The sequence below is a fragment of the Lemur catta genome, chromosome 19 (genome assembly GCF_020740605.2).
Source record: "Lemur catta isolate mLemCat1 chromosome 19, mLemCat1.pri, whole genome shotgun sequence".
NCBI lineage: Eukaryota > Metazoa > Chordata > Mammalia > Primates > Lemuridae > Lemur > Lemur catta.
This window is the reverse complement of record NC_059146.1, coordinates 24,962,657-24,977,488: the sequence shown is the minus strand read 5'-3', so window position 1 is coordinate 24,977,488 and position 14,832 is coordinate 24,962,657. Positions and strand designations below refer to the sequence as shown.

The following is a 14,832-nucleotide window of genomic DNA, read 5'->3' as shown; positions in this document are numbered from 1 at the left end:
TATCATTAAAGGTCCAGAAACTTCTAACGGATGAAAATTTGAAATCTTGGAAGAGACACAAGAAATCCAGTTGGTACCTTTGTGTTTCTAAGACTTTATCATTAAAAAAAAAAAAAAAGAAGACATCAGAGAAGGGGGGTGGGGGAGCACAGAGGGGTGGGTGGGAGGCTGAAGGAATCTCCCCAAAATGTCGGATCCGGGCGACCCTCCTTCCCCAACTGCCCAGCCCGCCCGCCCACAGTCCCTTCTCTGTCCTGGAGGCGGGGCCCCCAGCCACCACCTTCTGGAGACCGAGGCCCAGGATCGCAGCTCGGTCCCGGGCAGAGGTGAGGGCAGAGGTGAGGCTCAGGACCTGGAGGCTTTGTGGGTGTCCTGGAGAGACCCTCGGGTGGGCGCTCAGGCCCCCTGTCCCAGCAGGGCCCCAGGGAGGTAGGCGTTGAGTGGAGGGGCCTTTGGAGGTGGGTCCTGGAGCCGGAGGGCCGGGCAGGGACCGGAACAGGTGTGAGGCTGGCGGTCACAGTTGGAGGCCGGGGGCTGTGGGGCGGGGAGAGCCTAGGTGAGGAGGCAGGAGGGCACTGGCCCCACCACGGCTGCAGAGGAGGGGACACAGAGCAGGGACACGGGGCGCCACAGACAGGAGAGATGCAGTGACCGAGAAAGAGGGAGATGAGACCCAGAAAGTGACGGAGAATGACAAGGAGACAGACAGAGTGGGACAGAGGGAGAGAAGAGAAATAGGAGTCAGGTGGACATACATATGACAATGACAACGAGAGACACGGGGAGACAAGGAAAGGAGGAAAGGACAAGAGGAGAAACCAAAAGGGGGGACAGGGCCCACCGGGGGTGCCAGGCGGTGGGGGGAGAAGCCCCCTCCCTCCCTCCTGACCGCAGAGGTCACCAGACACACACGCTCGGCCATGGTGGAGCTGAGGCCCTGGACGCGCCGGCCCACCTCTTCTGCCCAGGCTCAGCTGCCAGCGCCCCCTGCGTGCCTCAGCCCTGCCCAGGCCTCCACTCTCACCCGCTAGGCCTTTCTGTTGGCCCTGAACCCATTACCCACCCGTCCCCCCACCCCCGCCGGCCCGCCGGCTCCAGCCCAAGTCCTTCCCCTCCTCTGTGTGCTGAGAGACGGGGGCTGTCTCCCAGCCAGGAGATCTCCAGGTGCCGGGGTCTTCACGGATGTGCGTCTCCTGCTAGACACTCCTCTCCTGCCCCACTCCTCCCACTCTCCTGATCTCATCTCCAAAGTCCTCTCCTCCAGGCAGCCCTCCTTGAATCCTCCAGCCTGGGTCTGATGCCCCCTCTTCCAGGAAGCCCTCCCTGAACCATCCCCCTCTCCCAAAGCCTGGGTCCAATGTCCCCTCTGGGCTCCTGTCTCTCCTGGGCTTCCACATCCCAGCCCTGCCCACTCTGGGTCACCACTGCCTGGGGATGGGCCTTTCTCCCCTGCTGGACTGTAAGCCCCGCAGGGCTGGGGCTGTTGTGGTCACTGTTGTGTCCCCAGCATCACCCAACACAGGGCTTGGCACAGAGGGGCTCAGAAGATGTGTATTAAATGAATGAATGGGTGGGTAGATGGATGGATGCTGAACTAAAGAGTCTGGACTTTGTCCAGAGGGCACTAGGGAGCCACAGAAGGGTTTAATCCAGGGAGAGTCAAGATCTGATCTGTGCTTTAGAAACTCCAGGCTGCCTCCCCACTCTGGGCCTTTGCACATGCTGTTCCCTCTGCTATTCTGAGCAAAGTGGACCTGCAGAAGTGACCTCTTCTCTCTGAGCCTCAGTCTTCTCCTCTGTAAAATGAAAATAATAATAGTCTGTCTCTCATCCTCTCTCTCTCAGGGTTGTGAGGACTAAAAAGAAGATGCTCTGAAGTGCTGCTGTGATGCCAGAGGAGAGTCTCAAGGCCTGGGAGTGTAAAAGAATGACCTCCCACCTTACCCTCAACTCTGCCCAGTGAACTCCTATTCATCCTCCAGTGCCCCATCCAGAGGCCACTTCCTCTAGGAAGTCTTCCCTGAAACTCCAGCGCTAGCTGATGACTCCCTCCTCTGGGTTTCAACTGTTGCACCAGATTGTCATTGGGGATGTCCATTTCCCTTAAGACGAGAATCTTCTCAAGAGCCAAACCCAACCTGAGGCATGTCAGGGCCTGCAGCAAGGGTTCAATGTATGTTTCGAGATGTACCTATGGCTGGGTGGGTAAGTAGGGGGTGAATGCATGGACAAATGGGATGTCTGAGCAGGTGGGTGGGTGGCTGGACCAGTGTGAGGGTGGGTGGATGGGTGGGTAGATGTATGTTCTGATGGATGGTGGGTGCCGGGTGGAGGGATGGCTGATGGATGGAAGGGTAGATGCATGGTTGGGTAGGTAGGTGGGTGGGTGAATGGATAGACAAATGAGTGGATGTGTGGGTGGGTGCATCAGGGTGGAGATGGGTGGATGGGTGGGTGAGTGGATGGATGGATGAATAGAGTGAGTGGGTGAATGTATGGTTGGATGGGTAGGTGAGTGGATTACATTTGGATGGATGACTGATGGATGGATAAATATATGGATGGTTGAGGGAGGGGATGGATGGATGGACAGATGGATGGATGGACAGATGGATGGATGGATGAAACATCTTCCCTAGGAGAGCCCTCAATTCAGGAGCCCAAGCTGACCCTGCTCTGGGCGGGCCTACTATTGGAGTCCGGAGTCTTCTGGAGATTTGAGAGTACCCTAGACTTGGGTACTCACACTTCTGAATCCAGCCTCTATAGGTAATGCCAGTCTCCTTCCAAGTTCAAATTCATCCCCACCGATCCTGGAAGACAAAACCGGAGGGTTGGCGGGTCTTCTTCAGACACCCCCGGATGTCCTCTAAGTCCCTCTCACCCCCTCCTTCACCAGGGGATCCCTCTACCAAGATAGACTGAGTGGTGTTTTAAGAGGGTGTTAGCCCTTTAAGAAAAAGGGTAGGTTTCCAATGCGGTGGGCGGAGCCTGGAAGAAGTGAGCTTTGTAAGGAAAAGGTGGGGGCCCAGGAATCTGCGTTGGCATCAGCTGCTCCTCTAGTGTACAGATGAGCACTGTGTCACTCTGGAACCCAATCTCAGGTGAGGCGCCTTTGTGTAAAGAAGGGGCGGGGGCGCAGGGGCGGGGCTGGGCCTGGGGGCGGGGCTTACCCGGTGGCCGGACTGTCACATGCGGCTGCGACTCGGTGTAGCCCGCCAGGGGCTGGCCCTCTGGGCCGAAGGCGGCACCCTGCCCTGCGAGGAGGGGGAGGGGTTGCAGGCTGAGCCCCAGGAAGCCCGTTCGCGGCTTTGACGGCCCCCCGGGACCCCGGGCCCTCCCCCCGACTCTGCCCGCACCTGTGCGGTTGGACTGGTCGATCATCGGCTGCACGATCCGTCTCCGGGCGTTGATGAACCTGGGGGCGGTCGTGGACACGCAGGGGTGCAGAGGGGAGGAGGAGAGAGGCGGAGGTGAACTCGGGGACAGCCGGGAGGAGAGCAAGCGGCGCGAGGGGGACAGGCTCTGCGGGCTCCGGGGCCTCCGTCAGCACCGCGGACAGCGCCAGGCCTCCGCCCGGGCGGCCACGGAGCGCGCGACCCTCGGGGCGCTCACCAGTTGTTGACTTGCAGGATGGTGAGCCCCGTGTCCTGCGCCAGCTGTTTCTTCTGCTCCTCCGAGGGGTACGGGTGCTGCGGCCACCAGCGAGAGTCACCCCGCCTGCCCGCGCCGTCCGATCCCGGAGGCCTGGCCTGCCCGGCCCCAGGGATGGCGAGCCCAGGCCGGGCAGGGCCGCGAGAGCCCGCGTGTGCGACTGAGCGCCTCGGGCCCGGTGACCCGGCGACGCTCAGCCAGCTGCCTGCGGCAATTACGCGCCCGCGGAGCCCCCACCCCCTCCAGCAATTAGAGGCTAATTGGCCAGGCGTCCTTAGGGAGCCGTGCTGGGGAGGGGGCCCCACCGGTGTGGGGGAGGGAGGCAAAGCCCAGCCCTGTCCCTCTCTGAGTCTCTGTCAGAGCCCCTGTGGGTCTCTCCCTACTGGTTTGTTTCTCTGCGACTCTCTCTGTCTCCTTCTCTGTCTCTTATGTCTGTCTCTGTCTCTCTCTGAGTCAGTTCCTCCCTATCTCTGAGTGTCTGTTTTTCTGTCTCTGTCCCTCTGTGACTCAGTCTCTCCCTGTCTCTACCTTGCTCTGTCTTTGTCCTCCCCCATCTGTGTCTCTCCTGTTTCAGCCTCTTCCTGTTTCTCTTTTTGTCTCTCCCCATGAGGCAGTGTGGTGCAGTGGGTAAGGCCAGACTGCCTGCGTTTGAACTCACTTCTGGCTGTGTGGCCTTAGGCAATTCTCCTAACCTCTCTGTTCCCCAGTCTCCTCATCTGCACAGTGGACATAATAATAGCCCTTCCCTCCTAGGGGTGGTGGGCGGTGGGTGAGTGGGTGGGTGGTTTGGGGGAAGGACTGAGTGAGCTAAGAGCCCTTGGTAGCACCTGGCACACAGGTAACGCTCACCGATGCTTGCTCTGTCATTCCCCAACCCGTGAGCACCTCCCCCAATATCCCCCTGCCTCAGTCTCCCATCTCTCGGTGTCTCTCGGGGGCTCAGTCTCTGGGGACCACCGTTCTCCATCTCTCTGTGCCCACCCTGTACCTGGGGCCGCAGGGCTCTCACCGAGAGATGCTGGAACAACCAGGCTCTCATGATGTTGGTGGCCACCTTGGGGAAAATGCCTCTTTTCTTGTTCCGCCGCCGCTCCTGGTCCAACTCCTCGTCCTCTCCCCCAGAGCTGGGAGAGGCCACACTTGTGTCCAGCCCATCTCCTGAGGGGGGAACAGGCATGCTGTGTTGGGGACAGTGCAGAGTGGGAGACCAGAGGGCCCCAGAACCCTCACCCCAGACACCACTCCACACCCCAGCTATCTTTGCCCCTCTGGAAGTCCTACTTGTGATCTAACTTCAATCCTCTGGCCGATTCCCATGTTTCCCTTCCACTTCCCAAGCTTCTCACCTTGGTCACTGGAGTTGTCTCCGCTCTGGGAGGCCAGGCCCCCGCTGGATGGACCTGGGGTCCCCAAATGTACAGACCCACTATCCTCATGGTCTCTAATCCATATATTATTCTAGAAAACAAGAACTGGAAGTTAATGCCAAGGCTTGGGGCACAGGATAGCACAATGGCTGAGAGTATGGGCTCTGGAGCCAGGATTCCTGGAGGGGAAGCCTGTCCCTGCCTCTTTCCTGGCTGTGTGATCTCAGGCAAGTCACTTCACCTCTCTGTGCCTTCATTTCCTCAATTGGAAAATGGAGGATGGTAACAGCCTCCCCCTTACGGAGTGTGGTAAAGATTCAGTGAGTTAGCTCACATAAAGGCGCATAGCAATCACTCAAAAAAGATAAGTCTACGGCACCCACCCTAAAACCCTTGGGGCCAGAGGTGTTTCGGAATCCAGGACTTTTCACATTTTTAGACAGTAAATCAGTGCGTGCACTGTGCAGCTCATAACCACCGCCAGCAGGGTCTGGGGCACAACCTCATCATCAGACTCATTAACATTTCTGCAGCAACGTGGGTGAACAGTTAACTGAGTGCAATAAATAAAGGCTATAAATAGCCTCTCATTAGTTCAGGTCACATTTTGCTGCCGAGAGAGTCTGCACTAAATTCGTGAAAAAGAACAATTCAAACTTTGAGTTTCTAGAGATTCTGGTGTCTCAGAATTGCAGGTAACGGGGTCTGGGTAAGGACCCCAGCACACTTCGAGTGACTTGAGAATGTGCTGGATTCGTGGTCCAGGGCAATCAACTCACAAGCAACGCATCAGGGCTTCTTTGCGGTCCTCCCTCAGCCACCCTTCAGACCCGGGACAGCTGCCCACTGTCGCTCAGTCCCAGGGTGCCCACCACTTTGTGACCAGTCCCTCCCCAAATCACCGAGCGTGGGTGCACCCTGCGTGTCCTGCTGGGGAGCTTTGTCTGGGCTCAGTGTGTCTGTGCAGAATTGTGTGTTTCGACGCATTGGCGGATGAGTCGGGTGCAACTGCTGAACTGCCCAGGTCTGAAGACTTGTGAGCACAATTGTGGCTGTCACCTGGAGCTGCTAGGGTATCAGGCCTAACTGCACACTGAAGGTGAATGGACCGAAGTTGATGTCCCAAAGCTGTTCTGAGACATTCACGTGTCATGTAAGCGAACACAGCTTATCTGAGCATGAGTGTACCTACATCCCTGCAGTTGTACCCAAGGATCCCAAGATGGCATGGCTGTCCCCAAAGAGGATGTGGCTGTGGCATGGTTGTTACACGGGGTGTAGCTGACAAATGCAGTTGCATTTGAGCGCGGTTATGTCTGCCTCTGCCACGCCTACATGGCTGTATGTGACATTGATCATCACGGGGGCCGTGTGACCACAGCTTGAGGGTTTTGCTGTCCTGTGCACGTGGTTACTGTGATTCCCGCACAAGTGACTGTATGACCCCGGGACTATGTCTGGGTGGGTTTGACTGTTGGGTGATTGTCACGTGAGTGTAGCTGAGGCTGAATGAAGCCCTCCAAATATAAGCCTCTGAGTGACTTGTCACCGATCATCACACACAAGGGGTTCTCGCTGAGCACGTGCATATTATGGGTTGTGAGGCCATTCTGTGACTGCTGTGAGCCTGTATCTGACTTTGTGTCCTGTTGTGTCATTGCTGCTTGTGTAGAAAGTATAACTGCTTAGGGGTGGTCCCCACGTGACTTCTCCCCAAGGCTTTGCCACGCTATCTCTGTGCATAGCTGTGGCGAGTCGGGATCCACGTGGCTGTCATGTGTGTGACTGTCATCTGGTGTCCTGAACCGATCAAGCTGTGGCACAGCTGTGCCTGCAGTGGTGCCACTTCAGCTCCTTGCTTTGCTGGGTGTGATTCTGTGTGGCTGGATCCAAGCCTGCGAGTCTATTTCCAAATATGCACAGATGAGTCCGGGGCCGTGTGGCTCTGAGTGGCATATGCAGGTGTGCATACATGCTGGGGCCCAGCGGTTACATGGTCAGGGTCGCGTGCATGTGCGTGTGTGTGTGTGTGTGTGTGTGTGTGTGTGTGTGTGTACAAGGGCACCGTGGCCAATCTGGGTCCCAGCATCTGGCTGTACCTGCGCCTGTGTGTAGTTGGCTTGTGACCATGTGCATATGCGTGGTGGCCACGTCTGAGGCTGTGTGGGGAGTGCGTGCCCTCACGCTGTGCCCGGCCCACCTGGTCCGGGAGGCTGGGGCAGGAGGCTGGGTAGTCCTCTAGATCCTCCCTGCAGCCGCCATCCCGATCCTCGATGACCAGGTCGATGGGCATCTTTCCCTTGAGGCAGGTGATGTAGCGGTGACAGAAGTTGTCGCACAGGTCGTGGACCTGGGGGGGCACCGGGGTACTGGGGGGGCCACCCGGGGGCCAGGGCTGGGTGCACAGGGGCAGGGTGGGGAGAGAGCCTGGGGGAGGGGGAGGCTCGAGGGGCGCGGGGCGGAGTGGGAGCGCTCACCTTCTCCAGCTCGAGCAGGTGGAACCTGAGCACCTGGATGGCCTGGATCATCTGCAAGCAGGGGCAGGAAGGGACCGCAGGTGGGGGAGGAGAGAGGAAGGAGGAGGAGGAGGAGGAGTTGGGGAAGGAGAGGAAAGGAGAGACAGAGAAACAGGAAGAGTGAGACAGAATGACAGGGACAGACAGACAGAGAAACAGAACAGAGACAGAGACCAGAATTAAGGAAAGGGAGGGTGTTAGATTCAGAGGTAGTGACAAGGACAGAGAAGCAAAAGACAGGGGGGCCTGTCACAAGAGGTGTGAGCTAAGGTGGGCTCCAGCAATACGTGCACCCGCCTTGACCTGCCCCCCCCCCGCCCCGCCCCGCCCCTGCCCACCCTCTACCTGAAAACTACATTTCCCAGAAGCCTTTGCCAAAGGGTTTGGCCAATAGGAGCCCTGGGGGAAGCTGGGGGGCCAAGGACAGGAGAGGCTGGGGTACTTCTCCCTCCCTCCTCTCCTCCCTCCTCTCTTGGCTCCCTCTGGTTTTGGTGGGAGTCCCACCCCGTGCCAGGCGCTGTTCTAAGCACTTGACTCGCATGAACTCATTCGACCCCACGGCAGCCCTACTGGATAGGAGTTACTAGCAGCTACGCTGTACAGATGGGGACACCATGGCACTGAGAGGGGGAGCCACTTGCCCTGAGTCACAGAGCTAGTGACGGCTGGACCGCACTCACAGGGGCAACAGGATCACGGTTTGAGAAGGTGGCCCCGGCACCTCCTCTCTGCGTCCCCAACCGACCCCAGGGCTACAGCAGGCGGGACAGGAGACTCCGTGCAGGAGGGGGTCCCGCCGAGGGCCCAGGTCTCACCAGATTGTCCAGCTCTGGGTTGGAGGAGAAGAGGGGCCTCTCGGAGCGGACCTGGGAGGGAAGAGAGAGGCCGGTGGGGCACGGGCACAGCCTGCCTCCTCCACCCGCCCCTCCTCGCGGGCGCCCCGGTGTGGCAGACGGGGAGGGGGGCTGCCCACCTGCTTGGCAAAGGCAGCGATGTCCTCGTTGAAGGAATCGGAGGAGCAGACATCGCTGCCCAGCGGTGCGCCCAGCCCAGCCCCGGCCCCATCGCGGGGGGAGCATGTGGCCAGCTCGCATTTCTCAAAGACCAGCGCCAGGAGGGGGAAGAGCGGGTGTCTGCGGAGGCAGGACAGGAGAGAGCTCATGAGGGGAGGGGAGGTGAGGGGAGTGGTGCATGGGTGGGAGGGGTGGGAGGGGTGGAGGAACTGGGAAGGGACAAGAGAAGCAGGAGGAGAAGAGACAGAGACAGAGTCAGAGAGAGACAACAGGGAAAGGCAGCCTTGGGGAAAGAAGCCAGAGACCCTGTGGAGCCCCCAACCGCCCCAGCCCCCCACTCACCCATAGATCTCATCCTTCTCCCTCTTCAGGCTGTCGCTGTCCAAGCCTGGGGGCAGGGGCTGGGGAGGCCGTTGCGGGCCGTAGGGCCCGGGGGCTCTCGGTGCTGAGGGCACTGCCTCCGAGAAGCCGGCCAGGGCTGCGCTGCTGTCCACGATGCCTGAGTAGTGGGGCAGCTCATCGTACTGGGGGAGGCGACACAGGGAGAGCCCCAGAGAGGTGTCAAGAGACTCAGACGTGCAGCTGAGGAGCCTCCCTATCCTGGGACCCAGGAGATGGCCCTCTGTGTCCCAGGAAGCCGCTTTCTGGTCCCCCAGTGTCTGAGCCCCGAGCCCTGTAAGCTCCCCTTATCCCACGGAGCTGTCTGGGGGAGCTGAGGACTGAAAAATGTCCCGCCAGAGACTCCTGACATGTGGGCAGGAGGACCCAGAGGGAGAGAGGTAGGGTGGGCTGGGAGGGAAGAGGGGAGAGAGATTCCGAGAGGGGTGGGGAGAGGGTGGGAGGAGGGAGGGGCAGAGATGGAGGGAGGGAGCGGGGAGGGGCAGAAGCCTCCCACGGAAAGGGCACTGTTTGTACGCAAAGGTGCACTTCCACACCCAGCCTCCCCACTTCCCTTTCATTCTGCAGTTGTCAGAAATGCACATCTGAGTGTGTCTTAACAACTTGTCACCCCCCATCGGCCACGTGATCCACCACACACGTATGCACACACAGCCATACACACCAACCCACGTGCACACTCGAGCGTATCAGTCACCCCCCAACATACACATACACTTTGGAGCACACGTGCAGGCTTAGGGTACCCCCCAATCACCAGAGACAGCCCCTTGCGCGCACACACAGAGCCAAACACCAGGCACCGGGATGAATGAATGATTGAGACACTTAGCACAGGAATGAACGAATGAATGAGGCAGTCGGCACAGTGCCTGGCTCACAGCCGGCAAACACTTGTTGAAGGAAAGGACGACTCCATGTGACAACACTGACACACTTGTGCACACAGCCCGGAAGACACGCAGGAGCAGGGGGCGAGATTTGCATTCCCATTGTCACAGAACCACGCACCCGGGAAGCCAGAGCGACCTTTGAGTCACCAGAGGAAACCCTTTCTTGGCGACGAAGACTCGGAGGCTCAAAGAGCCGCAAGAGCCTTCCTGTCTCTACCCGGCCAGGGTGGCTCTGCCTGCGGGTCCCGCTCCCCCTCTTCCACTTCTTCTACTCCTAACTTCTCCTGAGCCCTGAAGTTGCATCCGACCGCCCCCCGCTGTCCCTCGCACACCCCCCCAGTGGGGGACTCACAGCCCGCCCAGCCCCTGCCCCGCCCTCCCAAACTGGTGCCTCCCCGCTGCCTCCTCCCCCCTCTCCCTCCGGGGCCAGAGGACAGGAGCCCTCGGCCGGCGGCGGCGGGTGAGCCCCTCTCGCAGCAGTGTCCCCACCCCTAACCCTCAGGGCGAGGGGCTTGGAACAAAAGTAGACCCGGGAAGGACAGGGGCGGGCAGAAGAGGAAGGGGACGGTGGGAGGTAGAGATAAAGGGCCTGGGATGGAGCGGCCGAGGGACACAGAGAAGGGGGAGGGGCGACCCAGGGGCACAGAGGGGGGGACCCCAGGGGGGGACCGAGGGCCAGGGAGGGGACACTTAAGGGCCAAGAGGGAGGACAGAGGGAAGGGAGAAGGAGACCCAGGGAGGGGAGGAGAGGCAGAGAAAGAGACGGTGGAGAGGGCGGATGGGCCGATGGGGCCGGAGCCCCCAGAGGGGGCGATGCAGGGCGGGGGGAGGAGAAACGGGCTGGGACCCGGGGGTCCCGCCCTCAGACCTACCCTCCGGGCCATGGGCTGACGCCGGCGGCAGCTGCGGGGTCCTTCCAGAGCCTGGCCGGCGAGGGGGGCGCGGGCAGGGGCAGCCCCCGGACGGCCCGGGTGCGGACGCCAGGGGGTGGGCAGGAGGCCGGGCGCCCGCCCCCCAGCCCCACCGCCGTCAGTGGCAGGCGCCGGCCGGGGAGGAGGCCGCGAGCATGGACCCCCGGCCCGTCCCCCGCGGGGGTCACGGCCAGGCGCTCATCGCCGCGAGGGAGCGGGGAGCCGGCGGGGGAGGGTCGCCCGAGGCCCCGCCCCGGGGCCCCCCGTGTGTCCCCCGGGCCCGGGGCGAATGGAAGCGGCCCGAGGCGGACGGCCCGGGCGGCGCGGAGCGGAGGGCGCGGGGCGCGGGGCCGGCGTCGGGGCCGGAGGGTGCGCGGCTCCTCGCCGCCTCCCTCCTCCCCGCGTCTCCCCCGCTCTGCGGTCACATCCGGAAGTTCCACGGCGGAGATGCTTAACCCGCTGTCCGCCGGTGGCTCGGCCGCGGGGCGGGGCGGGGCGCGGGCCTCGGAGCCCCTCCCCCGCCGCCTCCCGCCGCTTTTGTGCGGGGTCGCGCGGTCCCGCCCCGCGCCCCTCCCGCCTCGCTCCCGGCGGTCGCGGTCCCCCGGCCCGCCCGCCCCGGGGCGCCTCCGCCTCTCCCCTCTCGGCGCCGCGGGACTCGCCTCGCCCCTCCCCCTGCCTCTGCCTGTCGCCCGGACTCCGGGTCTCGCTTCTCTCCCCCTCCCCGCCCCCTGCTCCCCCCTCTGGTGAGACAGACCCCGAGGAGAACCCGGCACGGGAGGAAGCAAACCCTCATATTTTGGTTTCCCTGCTCGCTCCGGCCCTTCCCCTCCCTCCTCCCGGAGACAATGACTCCTGGGCCTGTGTCTGTGGCCATCTGTGCCTGCGCGTGTGTCCCCGGCGGGGTCAGAGTGTGTGCGCCTGGGGGCGTGTGTTGTTTCTGTCTCCCAACATAGGGGGGACTGGACGGTGTGTGCGTGTGCCTGTCCCTCCCTCTGCCCATCGTTGGCCCCTGCCTTTTAGAAGGTCCTTAGTCTGAAGTCCCCTCAACTGCTGTCAGGGAGTTTGTGGAATCTCCAAACTTGAGGGTAAAGGTTGTGCCTGCTTACTGTGTGTCCGACAGAAGGTCCACACCTTTCACCCCTTCCCTAAGACGAGCTTTGAAACCGGCTTTCCAATGAGATCAAGAAACAGATTTGTGCAACACAACTTATTGAGCACCTACTATGTGTCAGGTGATGTTCTGGGGACCTAGCAGGGAGCAAAAGACAAACTTCTTGGCCTCATGGTGCTCACATTCCATTGGGGAGGAGGAGGGCGGTGGAGACTAGTCGAGTGAGTAAGTGTATAAATATCAAATAACGCCCCGAGGTGGAGTGCTCTGAGACAAAGCAGTATGGGGCAGGTGGTTTATCTAGGCTGGACAGGGAAGTTCTTGGAGGAGGTGACATCTGAGCCCTGCAGATCATTCCTGGCAGGGGGGACAGCCGGTGCAAAGGCCCTGGGGCGTAAGTGTGGGAGTGTGCCTGGTGTGCGCAAGAAACATCTGAGAGGCCAGCGAGGGAGGGGCGAGGGGAGAAGAGAGAGACGCCCTGGACTCATTCTCTTCGTGACATTTTCTACATTAGGGGTCTTTATCCCCTGGTGTCTTCAGACTCCTGTTAGGGTGAACGAATGGGTGTCAGGAGACCTTTGAACCTCTAAAGTTGCATGGGAAATCGTGGATGTGGTGCTGATGTGTTTTTCCCCAAGGAGGTGCCTGTTCTCACAAAGGGATCCCTGACTCCCCAAAAGTTAGAGGAATATCACCAAGCACAAAAAGAGAGAGAGAGAGAGAGAGAGACAGACGGGGGTGGGGAGAGGGGGTGCAGAGACCCAGGGACAGAGGGGGACAGATACAGAGAAAGACCCAGAAGGAGAGGGGACAGGGACGCAGAGAGGAGGGAGCTGAGAGGGGCTGGAGGCCCAAGCACCCCTGCTGTGCTCGCAGGGTATGTTTTCTGACTGTCATTAACAGGCTACACCCGCTTCAACCTGCTTCCCCTCCCCTCCTGTCTTGTGGAAATTAAACAAAACCACCAAGGCCCAAGGCAAGGGGTGAGCTGGAGCCAGCCCGGGTGAGCTACAGCATCAGGCATTGGGTCAGGGCAGCAGCAGCACTTCTCGGCAGGAGAGGGTGCGCTGGAAAGCTGTGGGGGTAGGAGAGGAAGAGACCATGGCCCTAGTGCCCCACAAGCCCCTTAGAAGGCCCCCTCCTCTCCCACCTAGGGCTCAGCTCCTGCTCTGAGTTTCTCAGTCTCACTCTGTCCCTGTCTCTGTCTCCCTCTTCCTTCCGTTCTCTCTCCTGTCCTTTCTCCCTCTCTCTTCCCAGCCCCCTCTTTCTCCTCTGACACCTGGACACGCCACTGACCCTTGTCCCTGGCCATCTCCAGGAGTCCCTTGGGAATCTGAAGTCTGGACCCATCTCAGACAGGTCCCCCTTCCCTTTCTGAGCCTCGATGTCCCCATCTGCAGGGTGGCCAATGAGCTTGGGGTTGCGGAGGGGTGCGGATAACAGGAAAACCATTAAACTGGAGGGTGCCAGGACCCCGGAGTCCATGACTGTCCCACGGTGATGCTGGCCCTTTAAGGCAGGGGAGGAGAAGGGGTCTGGAGAGCCTTTGATCACTGCCACGCAACCTGCCCCCAAGATCGGGGTTTTGGAGCAGAAAATTAATTTAAATCACTTTGACATTAAAGATGCAAAGCTCTTCAGTCTGCCCCACCCCACCCCGCCCTCAGCCAAGATTCAGGGTGGGAGACCCAGGGGTCTGGGGTCCCTGCCTCAATTTGCACCTGGAGGTGGGGGTGTAGGCCGAAGTCCCCTTCGCCTGGCCCCAAGCTGGTCCTGAAAACCAGAGATGTGACTGTCCCAGTGGGGGCTGAGTGGACGGAGCTGGGAGGGGTGTGAGTCCAATGAGGGGGTGTGGCTGGGACAGAGGCAAGGTGGAGTGGCAGAGAGGGACACGGAGAGCGGAGAGGCCCTGAGTTATAGGGGAGACAGGCAGAGGAGGGGACAGGCAGGGATGGTCGCACACACACAGAGACTCTAGAGTTGTTCCTGCCGTCTGTCGGCCGTCGCTGTGAGCTCAGAAGGCCCCTCCAGCCCCCCAGACAAGAGCCGGGGCTCGGACTCTCGGCATAAATCTTTTTAATTAAAGAAAGGAATGAGATGGTGGGAAGGGAAAAAACAAGGGTGTCTGGGAGAGAAACTGCTGGGGGGGCTGGGGACGGAGGGAGGAGGAAAGAGGAGGTGCTCCGGCTCCCCCGATCCCAGTCTGTCTGTCTGTCTGTCTGTCTGTCACACACTCCTCCTCTCAGCCGGCTCCCAGGGCAGGGAGCAGGTGGTGGCCGGGCCTCGTCCTGGAGGGGGTCCCCGCGTCGCTGCTGTGCCTCTGTGAGGGTGGGATTTGGTCTGTCCATGCAGGTGTCCGGAGTGTCTTCACTGCGCAGCTGCGCCGTCCCGGTGTGCCCCGCAGCGTGGGGGCGACTCCCGGCCCCCATTTTACATATGGGAAGAGCCTCAGGCCACACCCACCAGTGGAGCCCTCTGTGAGTACATCGGGGGGGACCTCTTGGGTCCCCGCGACACAGTTGGGCAACCTCTCCTGTCCTAGACAGGACCCTCTGGCTCCCCGCAGTCCCCACCTCCCAGCCCCCACCTGAGCAGGGACCACTGGGACAGCAGCCATGACCCCCAGGTATCCCCAGCGGTCCCCAGCGGTCCCCAGGACGAGATTTCCAAGGCTGCAGGAACCGACTGCATGAGCAAGCACCTGCTCAGGGCTCCTCCTGTCTTCTCTCTTGGTCCCACTGGCTCCCTGCCTCAGTTTCCCCTCTTTGTCAACAGCGCTGTGTCTGTCTCTCTCCCTGCTTTCCAGGGGCCCAGATTTTTGTCCTTACTCCCTCCCTCCTAGACTTTTTCTGGGGGTCTGTGTCTCCACTGGAGGTGGAGGAAGAAGGGACCCTAAAAGACGGGCCTGGCTGTCTCTGTTTCTTCCTGGGGTGTGTGTCTGTCTCATAAATCTCTCCCTCTATCTCTT

At 60.6% G+C, this 14,832-nt stretch overlaps 1 protein-coding gene across 3 annotated transcripts; it reads right to left on the bottom strand.

The window, feature by feature from the left end:
* Window positions 1-445: 445 nt before the first annotated feature.
* Window positions 446-10,926, bottom strand: MEIS3 (Meis homeobox 3). Of its 3 annotated transcripts, none has more exons than XM_045531309.1 (13): window positions 10,715-10,842; window positions 8,893-9,074; window positions 8,511-8,670; window positions 8,353-8,403; window positions 7,499-7,549; window positions 7,222-7,371; window positions 5,001-5,112; window positions 4,664-4,812; window positions 3,616-3,692; window positions 3,360-3,418; window positions 3,174-3,257; window positions 2,747-2,813; window positions 446-534 (listed from the first exon to the last, which is right to left on the bottom strand). In XM_045531309.1, exons 1-12 carry the CDS (start codon window positions 10,724-10,726, stop codon window positions 2,764-2,766), a joined length of 1,137 nt encoding a protein of 378 aa, XP_045387265.1. In that variant the 5' UTR covers window positions 10,727-10,842; the 3' UTR covers window positions 446-534; window positions 2,747-2,763. The 3 variants fall into 3 exon arrangements, with proteins under 3 accessions (XP_045387265.1, XP_045387264.1, XP_045387267.1); XM_045531308.1 differs by lacking the exon at window positions 446-534 and adding an exon at window positions 1,096-1,796 and having other exon boundaries at window positions 10,715-10,926; XM_045531311.1 differs by lacking the exon at window positions 446-534 and adding an exon at window positions 1,096-1,796 and having other exon boundaries at window positions 7,222-7,320.
* Window positions 10,927-14,832: the final 3,906 nt, after the last annotated feature.